The sequence below is a fragment of the Papaver somniferum genome, chromosome 2 (assembly GCF_003573695.1).
Source record: "Papaver somniferum cultivar HN1 chromosome 2, ASM357369v1, whole genome shotgun sequence".
NCBI classification, from domain to species: domain Eukaryota; kingdom Viridiplantae; phylum Streptophyta; class Magnoliopsida; order Ranunculales; family Papaveraceae; genus Papaver; species Papaver somniferum.
In genome coordinates this window covers 57,415,958-57,430,849 of record NC_039359.1, presented here as the reverse complement: position 1 = coordinate 57,430,849, position 14,892 = coordinate 57,415,958, and the positions used below count along the sequence as shown (strand labels likewise).

The 14,892-nt window shown below is 36.7% G+C and overlaps 1 protein-coding gene and 1 long non-coding RNA gene across 3 annotated transcripts; one reads left to right on the top strand and one right to left on the bottom strand.

The window, feature by feature from the left end:
* On the top strand, positions 1-4,723 carry LOC113347733. Of its 2 annotated transcripts, XM_026591401.1 has the most exons (3): positions 1-2,717; positions 3,083-3,347; positions 3,439-4,723. In XM_026591401.1, the coding sequence occupies exons 1-3, from the start codon at positions 2,500-2,502 to the stop codon at positions 3,547-3,549; spliced, it is 594 nt and encodes a 197-aa protein (XP_026447186.1). In that variant the 5' UTR covers positions 1-2,499; the 3' UTR covers positions 3,550-4,723. The 2 variants fall into 2 exon arrangements, with proteins under 2 accessions (XP_026447186.1, XP_026447187.1); XM_026591402.1 differs by having other exon boundaries at positions 4-2,717; positions 2,917-4,723.
* A 161-nt stretch (positions 4,724-4,884) lies between these two features.
* On the bottom strand, positions 4,885-7,113 carry LOC113347735. The gene is made up of 2 exons (XR_003359213.1): positions 6,655-7,113; positions 4,885-6,383 (listed from the first exon to the last, which is right to left on the bottom strand). It is a non-coding gene; the product is annotated as an uncharacterized LOC113347735 (long non-coding RNA).
* Between the last annotated feature and the right edge of the window lie 7,779 nt (positions 7,114-14,892).

Below are 14,892 nucleotides of genomic sequence, written 5' to 3'. Positions count from 1 at the left end.
TTCTTTTTTTTGTATCTATTTCACTCATACTAATTTTTACTCGTCCATTAGAACCGTGTTTTAAAAATATTTTGACAAATGAATCATTTTCCGTTATTTTTAATTTAATTTATTAAGAAAGAGTGAGGATTTTTCAGTGGGTTTTTTTCATAAAAAAAAAGGTTAGTGTTCTTCGTCGGATAAATATGGTAAACTTCAACAGAACAGTGGATAAGGAGGGTTTCATTACGGCAACAAGAAGACGATCAAGAATTGTTATAAATATTTCGAGTTCGTCTAGGGGCTGTGGAGTTATGGCAGCGGAAGATCAGATTTTCAGTCAAGAGAAGGGAAATCAATTAAGGTGGAAAGAAAGATTATAGGAGGTTCCATGGGGAAAAAGGGATCAAGAGACATTATCCATCTTGCAATATGGTCAGGTATAAGAAGATGATTCTGCTGGCTTACCTTTAGGGCTGGAATTTGGTTATCTCGTATTCTAAAGAAGGAGGCTAATGGTGGTGATGGAAACACGTCTAAATGGAACTTCAAGGAAGATGATGATTGGATGTTGGCTATGCAAAAAGAGAATGATAATGGGAAATTTATATGTCTACAAGTTTCTCATAACAAAGAGCATCCATCTACTCTGTACTTTCCTTCCGGTACTAATGGAGTTGGATGGTGGGATTCTTGAAGGTTTGATGAATGGATTGTCAAATACAAAGGCAAGGAATGAAAATAAGGTCTCATGGGCTAAGTCAGATGTTAATGCTTGGTCACCTGCAACTCAAAAAGAGCAAGTGTCCATTGTTAAGCCTCAATTTCAAGCAACTACGGTTAAGTCAATCTCTAATCAGGAATTCAATTCTCTCTGGCAAAGAACTATGGTAGTGGAAATTATCTCAAATGAATTTGATTTGAAAGAAGTCGGATTTTGGATGATGGACAAATTTGGATGGAGTTTGGGTTTTGATTTACAACCAATCGATGGATTAAAAGCTGTGTTTACTATAAAAACCAATGATGAATTAATTCTCTAGGGCCAGAAAAATTAAAATGGGGAAAGTTGGAGATACTGAAATTCATATCTATCCTTGGTTTGCAGGGATTAATGCAATCCACAAGCCAAATCCGATAGGAGATAAAAAAGTATGGATTGGAGTAGGTGGGGTTCCTTTTAATATGTGGGATTTCTATACATATAAACCTATAGGAGATAAGTTTGGAGGTCTGTCCGGAAACTTCAATAGCAACAGATCTGTCCGAGGTCAGAGTGAAGGTGAATGGTCCAGTTAGTAACGGTGTATGGTGTGAGCAGCTGGCTTTGGAGCATACAAAAATTTGGGTAGAAATTCGAATGATCGGTGAGGTATTGGAGACATCAAAATCTGAGTTTAAACCAATTTATATCGATAAATCTCGTATGCATCAAATCGATAACAATCTGTGGCGCCAGAGAAGGATTCCATTGATCGGACTTGGGGAAGAAGTAGAGAAACGTGGCAATCCAGGATTGGGAGAAGTTAATAAACAATCTACTGGTCACAAAGAAAGTCAAGGCATCAGAGAGGTACTTGTGGAGGCAGAATTATGCCACATAGTCCGGTCACAGGGGTGTACATCGGGCCGTGCAGGCCAGCCCAAGCCCGATTATAGTAAGGCCGGGTCGGATGGACTTGTGGTCCTTATTATCCATTAAGTTTAACAAGACAGGCCGGTTTGGGCAGTAGCAAAATATTAATGCCCATCGCTCGCTCATACCCGTGAAACAATACAGGCCAGCCGGGCAGGCCTCGGGTCCAAAAGATAATTCAAAAGTTTAAAAGGTACATAGGTTTGTCTTTTTGGTTTGATGAATGATGCCATATCTGTAACTCGTTCAAATGATAGTTCAAGCAATTCATATTCATTACTGTGAAATGTAATTCAAAATTTTCTCTAACCCCAATAAATTATCCAAATTTGAAATTTAAGTTCTTGAAAAATCCATCACACCAGTAGAAAATTTTATTCCTATCTAACGGCAGTAAGGCGGGCCGGGTAACTAAACAGGCTACTGGGCAGGCTAACAGGCCGGACTCCAATATTTGAACAGAAATCCGGGTTCACCCATTTATAATTATCGGGCAGACCGAACAAGCCCGTGACAGATCGTGGGGTGCCCATAGCTCCTTCGGACTCGGGCGATAAATGGCAGGCCGGAGGCTTCGGGACATTTTGTACACCCTTATCCGGTCAGTTCTGTTTCAGTACGGAATAACTTTAATTCAAATTTTGAAAATAATTTTGTTTCTAATGGACTTGGGCTCCCCTTGATGGGCTCAAAGCAAACTTCGATAATAAATAAAGAGAAAGAAGTTATTTTTGCGGCAACAGTAGCAGCAGGGTTTTTGACTGTCAGTCATGCATCCAGCTCCGTTTCTTTGGACAGTTCATCTTTGAGAAGTCTAAAAAAGAGACTAAAGGAGAAATTATCTAAAAAAGTTTCCCTTAGATCTAGTTTTTCTGACACTCTAAATGGGGAAGTTTCAAGTAAGAAAGGAAAAAGAGTTATGGAAAGGGAGGTCAATTCCAAGCAAAACAATTGTGATAATAATGAAATTCAAAAAATGCATGAAGAAAATTGTGATGGTAGTGATAATGCGGCGTCGCAAACAAGTAATAGTAAAAAGCGATCACGACAAGATGACGGTGATGCTTTGGAGATGGCGAAAGGTTTACCCGAGAAATTCAAGGTACTTTTCGACAAACTCAAAGAATCCGATAACTATTCGGGGATTGAGTTCTCAAATAAAGAAATCAATTTTGTGTCAAATAAATTTCTTTCTCATGCAAATGCATTTAGAGACGAATTGGCTCCGGGAGCTAGTGTTACAAAATAATGTTTGGTTAATTTGGTTTTTGTGCTTACTGGGTTATTTTTAAATGTTTAAGATAATTTCTTGGAATGTTAATGATCTTGGACACCCGGACAAGCACTCTAAGTTAAAAAAAGCTTGTGAAACGGTGGAAGCCTGCTATTCTTATGATTCAAAAAACGAAGCTTAGCTCTTGTACGGACGATATTGTGCGTTAATGTTGGGGTGCAACTCCCATGTAGGTGGATTGCGTTAAACTCGTATGGAAGATCGGGTGGAATATTGTTGATATGGAATTCGGATATGATTGAAGTTGACGACTTTCTTGAAGGTATTTTTTTTATAAGTATTTCTTATCGAAGTATTGAGAATAATTTTCGATGGGATTTAATTGGTGTTTATGGTCCATGTAATGTGAATGAGAAAAAACGATTTCGTATGGAGCTAGCTACATTACATGATTATTGGGATGGAATGCCTTTGTGTTTCGATGGAGATTTTAATGAGGTAAGATACATGGCGGAGAGAAGAGGTTTACGTAGAGCATCAAATTCAATGAAACTCTTTGATGATTTATGTAATGATCTTGATCTTGTAGAATTTCCTATTTCCGGTGCTAAGTACACGTGAAATAGACCGCCTAACAAGAAGAACAAGATTGACCGTTTTCTTTTCTCTTCGGATTGGGAAGATCTTTTTCCAAATATGATCTTCAAGCGCCTTGCAAGGCCTTTTTTGGATCATTTTCCTGTTGAGTTGTGCGCTTTGGATTCGGATTGGGGTGCTTTCCCTTTTCGATTTCAATTAGCTTGGCTTGAAGGTACTAACATAATCCCCTTAATGAAAGAATGGTGGGAGTCTTTTTCTTTTATACGTACGGCAGGTGAATGTTTCGCAAAAAAGTTAAACGCTTTAAAGGATAAATTAAAGGTGTGGAATAGCGATGTCTTTGGGAGTATTGATAGGGCTTTAGACACGGCTCTTACCAAGTTGAAAGAATTGACGATTAAGATGATGATAGGGGTCTCACCGAAGTTGAAGAAGACTTGCTTGTGACGGCTAAAGTTGATTTTGAGGTGGCTCATCGTCGTCAAAACATTTTGTTGAAGCAAAAGTCAAGAATTAGATATTTTGGAGATGGCGATCGCAACACCAAACATTTTCACCGAGTGGTGAAAGGTCACAGAGCTTTTAACAACATCAATAACCTTCGCATCAATGGACGTTGGACCGGAAACAAGGATGAAATAAAGATGGGTATTGCAAATCATTTTGTGTTAGCGTTTAAAGAAATTTCAAACAACCGTCTAAGAATAAAAAATATGTGTCTAAAGAATATTTATGAGAATGCAAATATTTGGTTGGAGAGACCTTTTAGTGAAGAGGAAGTTACGAATGCAATTTAAGATTTGGAAATTGATCGTGCTCCGGATCCGGATGGATATCCTATGAAATTGTTTATTGTTTGTTGGAGCTTCCTAAAAGAAGATTTGATAAAGGTTTTTGAAGAATTTCATGATCACAATGTTCTTCATTCGTCGTTGAAAAAAAATTTCATTGCGCTTATTCCTAAGAAGGCGGGAGTAGAGGAAGTAAAATATTTTCGTCCAATTAGCCTCATTGGGAGTGTGTATAAAATCATCTCAAAGGTTTTGGCGGAGCGTTTAAAGGTATACCTTCCTACTCTAATCTCAACATCTCAATCTAGTTTTATTAAAGGAAGACAAATTCTTGATGGAGTATTGATAGCAAACGAATGTGTGGATTCTACACTTCGCCAAAAATTATCGGGGTTGGTTTGTAAGCTCGATTTTGAAAAGGCATTTGACAATGTAAATTGGAATTTTCTAAACGAAGTCTTATTCAAAAGGGTTAAAAACAAATATAGGCCTGTTTTTTTCAGGGTTACAACCATAGGTCCGTTTTTTTGAAAATTACAAATCTAGGCCGGTTTTGACCGTTTTATTGAAAAAACGGGTAACGGTGGTTATCCACCTTTTTGGCGCCGTTAGTGTAGAGTAAAAATACTGTTAAGCCCTTTGAATCCTTAAACTCGCCTAGTTGTCATTTAAATCACCGATTCTACCAATAACTCGATTCTGACTGGGTATACACGTGTACATTGTCCACGTCATCATTTTTTTCACGTGTCATCAAAGTCACCATCTGTTTTACGCTTTCCACTCATGAATTGGCTTCAAAATTCTCTAGCAACCCATGATGACCAAATACACATCACCACCGATAAACAACTGCTCTATACAAATAGCAATCCATCTTCAACAACATTTACCTGCAATCATGTCATTCAATCCTGCAACACTACAAGAACTTCACCTGCAATTACCCATTTCTTTCTCAGCTATTACCTATCTCAACTCTGCTTTGCAGCATCACAAGCAAAACCTATTAAGCAACCACGATTTCTTCTTGTCACTATCTGTTGCAGCTCATGTCACTATCACTATCTGCATTCCACTGTACCAACACTTTAACACGCAAACAATCAATAGAATCACCAACAAAAGTGTTGTAACTTAACTCCAGGCCATCATAATTATTGCAAACAATCACCAATGCGCACTTGCACTCACACGTACACATGCAGTACTCAATACAAGTAGCAGGTGAAGTATAGCACACGAAAAACTTCTGAATCCATCACTATCAGCTCCAACTGAACTAACTAGCAACAATATCCATGAAAGTGAACCAAATACTCATTCCATGAGCACAATAGCCACTGAAAAAAGTAATCCCACACTCAGCACCAGTAAAATGCAGAAAGTTCTTCATTAAACTACAACATCATCAAAAGATGCATCTATGCTTAAAAAAACAGATATGCATCATATTGAACGTCTATAGAACCAAGATTACTGAATGAAATTTGCATCAGAACTGGATGCATTAGTTGTATACAGGAAACTACCTTCATATAGCGACCGATATCACGAAAACAAAGCTTGCATACACTTAATCTTTTACACATCCTGTAATCATTCTTCATTTTACAAGCTGCATTACTTTCTCACAAACATTTATCTTATCATGTATCTTATATTTCCCAATATCTTTGTTCATAAAAATCTCTAACATATCATCATCTTTCAACCCATCAATTAGTAACAATCAATGCCCAAAAAATCTGAACACCTTGATTTCTCAAACAACTACAAACCCAGATTACTTCAATTAGATCCTCTACAAGACATTCTCAAACAACCACCATTCTTGAGCCATTTGTGCTGCTTCTTCTCAAGACTTCCATCAAATACCATCACTAATTGCACCCCTGAATTCATAACCAAACCACAGTATCCATAAATTTTCTACAGCTTCAAGATCACCCATTACAAATTCATTTTCAACTCAAATCTCTGAGACTCAATAACCACAGACTCTAACTCTTCTTTTGTACCAATATATCATCATCATTCACCATCTGTTTTCTCATTTCTTGGAAAGAACAGATTCTCTATTTCCTTGTAAGTTAATTCATACACATTAATTCATCACCACCAGCAGCATTTTCATCTTTATCTGTTTAAACCACAACAAATTCCTTAACCATCTGTTACAACAAACTCAACAACAACAAATTTGCTGCTTAAAAGTTAAAACAATGGTAACACAGACAAAACTCGAAACAGAAGAAAACCCAATTCATATCAGAGTATCCATTGTTATATTTCAACACAATTTCTAAAACACCCAATAAAATCCCCAAACTTATGAAACCCTAAGTTTTCAGTTTAGCTAAAATTCAAGAAAAAATTGAAGCTTAAGTAGGAAATAGAAGAATGATTCATACCTAATTCAGTAATAATCACTAATTTCTCCAGATACCCGTTAATTTTGATTGAAATTGATCAAAAATTTTGTGATTATCATCATTAGATGTAATAGAGGATGAAGAAGAAGGAATTGGTGGTGACTGTCGTTGTACTAGTAGTGGAATGAGTGGGGATGGTGCTGAACTGAAGGGACGTGGTAGACATTCTCTGAATCGGAAGAAGGTGGAGTCGGAAGAAGATGGTGTTGCTGGTGCTTATGAAGAAAAGAGGAAAATGTGAGCATATGCTGCATATCTATCAGAGCATGCATCTAAATAAGATGATGTCGCCGGTGCTTACGTTGGATCTCATGGAGATTTCTCTTATAAGATGTGTGGACAAAATAAATACAAGTGCCACTATCACTTTTGTCTAATCTCTGCCGTTGACTTTCAGTGAGATTTTCACAGCTGAGATCCATACTCAACCTTGCAACACGTGGCCACTTTCAATTTCATTTAATCTAAATTGTTGATTTTTTCCGATATTTACAATAGATTTAGATAATCCACCAAAAAGCTTACACGTGTATCGAGGATAAAACAGTAATTTGAGTGTCATCAACTCATCTCATCTGATGAGAAATTGACTGTGTTGACCGAGAAATTGACAAAAGTAACGGAATTGGATGGAAACATGGATGGAGGCCCAGATTTGCAAAACTGAAAAAAACAGGCCTATGGTTGTCTATCGGGTTGAAAATCAGGCCTATATCTGTTTATAATCCTATTCAAAATGGGGTTTGGTGGTGTTTAGAGGGCTTGGATTAGAAATTGTTTAACTTTCTCAAAGTTCTCGGTTCTTGTTAATGGATCGTCTTATGGTTACTTTGGTAGTGAGAAGGGACTACGTCAAGGAGATACACTTTCTCCTTTTATTTTTACTATCGTTGGTGAAGTCCTAAGTTGCATATTGAGATGTTGATCAAATTTCGGGTTTCTCGGTGAAGGAGGGGAGAGCAAAAATAAATCACTTGCAATTTTTCGATAATACTATCGTTTTTCTTGATGCTAAAAGAGAATAACATGATGCCCTTCGTTACCTACTTCTTTGCTTCGAGCTAACTTCGGGATTGAAGATAAATTTCTCTAAGAATAGCTTATTTGGGGTCGGCTTCGAAGAGGGAATTGAAAAGTTTGCTAACATGATAGGATGCAAGTTTGCTAGTTTTCCTAGTATCTATCTTGGTCTTCCTGTGGGAGACAAAGTACAAGGAACACAAAAATGGGAAAAGTTGCTTGAAACTTGTGCGAGAAGAGTTGCTTCTTGGAATGGGAAAACAATAGCAAGAGGAGGTAAGCTAACTCTCATCAAAAGTGTTTTAGCTAGTCTTCCCATTTATTATATCTCCATTTTTCTTGCTCCATACTTCATTACTAAGAAAATTGAAACAGTGGTGAGAGATTTCTTATGGAATGATGCTCATAATAAGAAAAGAATTCATAATATTCGTTGGAAAAATGCTACAAAATCAAAGGAAAAGGGTGATCTTGGTATTTGGAGAACTAAGCAAGTGAACTCGGAGTTGCTAAAGAAATGGTGGAGGCGTTTTGGTTTGAAGAAAGATGCACTGTGGAGGAAGATTGTTATTGACAAATTTGGCGAAACCTTTACCGGTGCCAAAAGGAACAAAAGGTGGTAGCTTGTGGTTTAATATTTATAAAGAGCTTGAAGATTTCAACAAAAGTATTAGATTCAAGATTGGTGCGCGCAAGGAAACTAGATTTTGGGAAGATGCTTGGCTGGTGAAGGAAGATTATGTGATATGTTTCCTTTGGCATATGAAGCTTCAAGAACCAAGGAGTTTGTGGTGGCTAGTATGTATGAAGTTAATGAAGATGGTATAAGGTGGGGATTCATGTCTAGAAAAAGATACTCTCAAACTATTTCAAGTGAAGTGTTAAGCATATCAAATCTTCTTTCTTCCATATCAATTCAAGAAGGTATTTTGGATAACCGAATTTGGGTAGGAAATGATCATGGTCAATATACGGTTAAAGATGGTATTAGGAATGAAGAAGATCAAATGAGACAAATTGTCCTATCGATGTGGTGTGGATTTTTTATCCTGATAGGATAATGACGGCGGATAAGCTCTTAAGAAGGGGTATGGATATTTCTAGCCTATGTTATTTTTGTGACGAAAATGATGAAACTAGCTCGCATTTGTTCTATGAATGTTGGAGGACCCGGAGAATTTTGGATTACTTTGTTGAAGATTGTCGTTTTCGTTGGACTTATAACTCAAATTTCACCACAAATGTGAAGTTTTGGAAGTTTAATTGGGGGACGAAAGACTTAATCGAATATGGAATAACATCCCGGTCGCAATATGGTGGTGCATATGGAGAGAGCGAAATGTAAGTCTTCGAAAACAAGAAGCAAATTTTAGTTAGCCTCATTAGAAACGTTAAAATATAAGCGTTCTTTTGGGACGAGTCAAACACAAAAATGTTAGGTCTAACGGCGAATATGGTAGTAACGTTATGTGACTCTTTTTTTCGGCCTTCTTGAGCTCGTTGTTTATTGTCTTGGATTGCCGAATTCATTTTCGGTAGTCTATTCTTTTTTGTTTCGGTTTGTATTCATTGGGTTGAGGTACCCCTCTTAAATACCTTTTCTTTTTAATAAATTTTCTCTTTGACTGATCAAAAAAAAATTAGGTTATTCTCATGGATATGTCACCTCCAAATTCTATATTTATGTATTTCTTAAGTTAATCCTACTTAACTGTTTACTTTATGATCACCTTTTTATTTTGTTCAATTCTTTTGCGTATTTTCCTTGTACTACATTTCCCCTCGTTAAATAAAACTTTAACCTTCTTTAGTTAAAAATAAAAAGAAAAGCAGACTCCAAAACAAATTACGCATCTTGTTCCCCGTTGAAAGATCTTTCCATGCACCAAGATGATTTGATTATTGATGCGTGTCATAACCACAAAAAATTAATTAAGATATTTCTCATTAATTGACTGGTAATATAGCGGTAGTGAGAGCTGTGTAATTGATATGTTATTTGAATGAGCAAAAATAAAGTAAAAAGGGGGATTGGTTTGATGAAAGTAAAATGAAAAGAATAACAAATAAAAGAAAGATGATTAAGGAATCATTCGCCGTCACTGGAAAGAAACTTAATAAAAGTACTTGTTTATTTCTTGTAGAATTTCCATTGTCACCAACCGTAGAATAGCAATAAGCTCTGCTATCCCCGGAATTCCTGTTTCCATTGGATATGGAAGCGCTCGACTACCAGATTCTATCCATCTGAGCCACCATGAACAAGCTCTCAAGGTGTAACCCAAAAGAATGTATTATGTTTTGTAAATTAGGTTGATCCTATACAAATTGCTTAACAAAATCCCTCTGTCAGCTTTTGCGATTTACTACTTGTTTATGGAATTGAGTGACTATTACACGTATCACCAACCCCAATACTAGTAGAAGAATTACTATCAGAATAATTCAAATGGCCAATTGAATAACCAAATAGTAATCTTAAACGATAAGAATAATAGAGACAATCGACGAGAAACTAAACTCAAAATAAACTTGTGAAAAGAATTAAAGTTCTATTAATCAGGACTTTGAAATCATCCATAATCAATAAAAATTCAGCTACACATGGATTTACTAAAACCCGTGAAAAATATATATGAAATAAGAAGAAGAAAATAACTTGGTTTCTTCCTAAAACGGTAAACCCTAAAATATAAATTAAGAACCTTTCTCCTTTCTTTTCTTTTCTGGCTCTAGCTACAGAGTAATAAGAAAATAGAAGAAGTGATTTATTCGGTGGGTTTTGGCTGGCTATTTATAGCTTTCAAATACCCACACGATCCACAAAACTCGTATTCCCTTTTTTTCACAAAGACAGTCCGCTTTGACTTTCTCAAAATATTAAGGAGATCATATTATTTTACTTGACTACCCTCAGTTACTTATCTATTTTATTTTAATAAGAATATTAGCAATAAAAAGTATCCAAAATTGTGTGAGAATTATAAATACGAAATATAAAAGGAAATTTTAAAAAAATATCGAATTTATGAAGTATAAACTTTATAAGGAATTTAAATTTTAAAGTTAAATGTATATTTTCTTAAAAGCAATGAATGATATATTTGTTTCCTCAATTATACTGATTTCTTTAATATTTTAGATTGGGTCATGTTAAAAATGGATTTATGATTATAAAGAATTTAAGGACACAATTTTAAAACCGACAAAAAAGGAATAGAGGAGGGTGTTTCAGAAACATAGTATTAAAAGGCTGGTGAAGTTTATCCAAGTGCCAATTCGGTGTAGCAGGTCGTACTTTAGAAATGTCTTCATGCCTTCTCATCCATTCGATCTCCTCGGTACCTCATATGTCTTCATCTACTCCGTTAATCTGTCCTTCTTCGTCGGTATACCGTTTAGCACAAAATCCCCACTTCTCCAAAAACGCGTCAAAGCATCGCAGCCGGGGTCCACCACGTCCTCTGCCTGTTCCCTCTTCTGACTTGTACAACTTTTGGACTTCCAAGTTCCATCACGGCAGTAACAGCTCAAATCCACGTACAGCCCTCATTGTTCCGTGCACATCTTCTTCTCAGGCTCGGCTCCATCTCCGACCATTCACCAGTTAATCAACAGACCATTGAACCATGATTATCAACACCAAACCCGAGCACCATCATTACTTCCATGTCTTGCAGAAACTCGAGCTCACTTCTCTGCCAAACCCAAGCTCCATTCATCACAGAAACTCGAACTTTCCATCGCTGGCATGAATCACAGCTCCATTCTCCATCATTCACGACTGCCATCTTCATCTTCTCTTCCGAACGCAGACCCATCATTAGCTCGAGCTCCAATCAATAATGGCAGCAACCACTGTCAAGATCATGTTATCTTTACTGCCTTCATCAACGGCAGCAAGCCATTATCTATTCAAATGGATCTTCAGTCAATATTCCACCAACTTCATCGTCAATGGAAGCGCCTCCCTGTTTTAGCTTGACTGAAAACTCATCGCTGCTATCATACCTAGCTCTGCCAGATCGAGAATCAGACATCGACCCATCTCATTTAATAACATCAGAAACCCAATGATGTGGATTCTTGCTCGAACTCTCATCAATCAGAAATCGTCATCAAATCATGATCATCAGCATCAAGAACAGCGTCCATTGATTGTGTGTTGTTTTGCAACAATGAAGAAAAAGTGCCCCGAGTAAATACGTCGGGTGCCTTTTACAGATTTTGAATTCCTGCCTCCCCCTTTGTAGAGGACCGAACTGCCTTTCGCAGTTCCTTTGAACTTGACTGCCTCTTAACAAGAAGATAACATTTGGTTGGGGTGTCTATAGTTGCTTCTTTGTAAAATGACCACTTTGCCCTCATACGCTTCCAAGTTCTTCTTTTGCTCATAACTTCTTCATACGAATTCAGAATGACTCCGTTCTTTCGCCATTGTCTTTGCCTTCTCGTCCTCTACAGAATGAAAAGTAGAAATCTTTTACTTGAACGAGTTTCAATTGGTCTTTGGCCCTTCTCCACTTGTAGCTAGCTTATTTTATTGCACAATTAAGTGTTATTTCACTTCTTTTGGATGATTCATCTAACAAAACACAAATAAGAGAAAACAAACGTAATATACAATAATTTGCAAGAAAAACCAACAAATACTAGCATGGAAATGATACTAAATATATGTGAAATATGCGCTTATCAAATATCCAACACTGGACTTATGAGAAGGCTAACCAAAGCTTTGCCCTACGTAGCCCTTCCATCCCATGAGCCTGATTTTTTATTTTCTTTAACTTATTGTTTTGTATGGCCATGCTATTAGCGCGTAGAAAAAATTAGTCCTCCTACACCCGTCCCTGGAAATAACCCTTTGGTTATTGGCATATATAACTACCGCGAGACTCTCGCACCCGGGGACTTGATTCTTGAACCATTTGCAATGTACATGCATCAACCAAACAGCTATGACAACGTTATTCTAAGAATAATCCAACCTAAACCAAACCAATTTGGTCTAACATGTCAAGTTAGGCCGGGTCCTATGGGCATGGCATGATATAAAGTTCGCCATTTTTGCACCCATTATGGAGTTGGCTAACTGGAAAATATGTCACTTAGCCAGGTAAGGTCAAGTTTCGACCGAGAGGTCGAGTCTCGACCATTTGGTGTTGTTTAGACCGATAGCGACTTAGACTAGGCCGATAGGTGGAAACAAGACCGTTCGTTAGATCCAATCCAACGGGCATAAATTCATCTGTCTATAAATACCCAATTACAATTTCATTTCAACTCACACCTTCTTCCTTTTTTCTTAAATTTTTCAATGGCTCAAAATATGTCTATGACTCAGCTCATAGAAGAGTAACATGCGACCGAAAATCAAAGAGTTGAACTTTGAGCTAATGTGCAAAATGAAATAAGAAGAACAAGAAGTGGAAGAATTGCACAACAACACAAATTTAGCACGTTAGAAGATGAATGCATCTGCAGGAATTATGATTTCTTCATTAATCATCCAATCATTAATGGCACATTAAGGTAGATTCCAGTTTAACAATTAACTCGATAAATGAATCAAATAATAAAAAGGGATCGTAGTTCTTACCTTCAATACGACCCAAAATCCAGTCAAGCTATCTTTATCCTTACTCGAGCATTCACCAAGACTTATGTATAGCTCAGCTAAAATTGTTGAACCCCAATCATAATTTGGCGCTTTAGTTAAATCTTCTAAAGAGTCGAGAAACCGATTAATGTCACTGAGCTAGCATTAGGGAGAAAAACTTGGCCTAACAACCGTAACACAAAAATACGTTCAATCTCGGGATAATCTTCAACTCTGTGTATCCCCTTGGCAGCATAACGGTTCAAAAAATCCTTTAACCCAGACATTCTTAATCCATATGAGTGTAATATTTTGGAATCTGGCTTTCCTTCAGTATCATTTGAGTACAAGGGAAGTAGTTTTTTCCATCTTCCTTTTGATATCCACTTTAATTGGTTAAATTGTACTATTTGACCCTCACATTTTATTCTCGTCAACATATACAAATTAATGGTGTGAACCTTAAAAACAACATGGACATAAAATTAATGTTTGTATATGGAACTAAAGTTTGAATCAAACTAAATATTTGAATCTCTAAATATTTTAATTTGTTTCTGAACTAAAAATTAAACTATTGAATGGAAAAATAGAACTTACCACACTCGAAATCCATGAAAAAGAATGTATTTGCAATGTTCCACCAACTTTCTACTATAACTCGTACAACTTGAGTCCTGTGGTTTTTCCCTTTCATGAAATATTAATGCTGCCAAGGATATCTTCGCAAGGATCTTGAACAGCTTCAGGGAGGAACCCAAACACTTTGGTTATCTCATACCATCCACCTCTTAGTTTAGGTAAACCAACTCGCTCGGGATGATTGGATAAATGCGAAGGTAATACACCAGGTCCAACTAGTTGCCTAACATTTGCAACTCATTTTCTTTATCCTGGGCCCATACAATCTGCAATAGATTTTTCTTTTTTTTTCCCGTTTCTTTTTGTTTGTCTATTTGTTTTGGAACTACTCATTTTTAAACAAAAATAGCTCTAGTTTGCTCTCTAGAAAAGGAAAAAAAAGTTGTAAATGAAAACTGAAAGGAATTATGGTATTTATAGACGGTAGAGCAAGGGTCGTCTAGTACTAGTTTCTCTGCCAAGGCTCGACATGAATAAGTTTGTTTTTGAGATGATCTTTTCAGGCGAATAAGCCAGAGACTCTGGCTCATTCCAAGCTTCCGTCGACATCATTTTATAGAAAGTCGGCCTTGTAGCAATAGTACGAAACTTCTTAAAAAACTGTTGTATCTTGGTAGAAATTTGAATTCATGGCGTGCAAGTGTTGTTGGTTTTACTGTGACATTGTTTAAGTTTTTTCTCTTCTGAAAAATGAACTGCAAATCTTTTTAAATTAAATGGAAGACAACTAAAAGTACATAGGACAAACCAATGTTTGTTGCTCAAAGAGATATGCGCATAAGACACGACTGAAATATCTTTCTGACCCATACTAACAAAGTTTGTTTAAGGTACCGTATTACTGCTATCTATTCTTTATATAAAAACAGAGTTTTTTCGAGCGATCTGGTTAATCGGAGCTTCTGGTTGATTCTGGTTCCACCGAATTTTTAAAAAGAAAGTCTATTTGACGT

Excerpts from the sequence above, each read along its gene's own strand:
- LOC113347733 (XM_026591401.1), top strand. The coding sequence starts at position 2,500 with ATGGGGAAGTTTCAAGTAAGAAAGGAAAAAGAGTTATGGAAAGGGAGG. Across the intron at positions 2,718-3,082 it reads GTTTACCCGAGAAATTCAAG|GTGGATTGCGTTAAACTCGT; the intron begins GTACTTTTCGAC and ends ACTCCCATGTAG. Across the intron at positions 3,348-3,438 it reads TCGATGGAGATTTTAATGAG|AATTTCCTATTTCCGGTGCT; the intron begins GTAAGATACATG and ends TTGATCTTGTAG.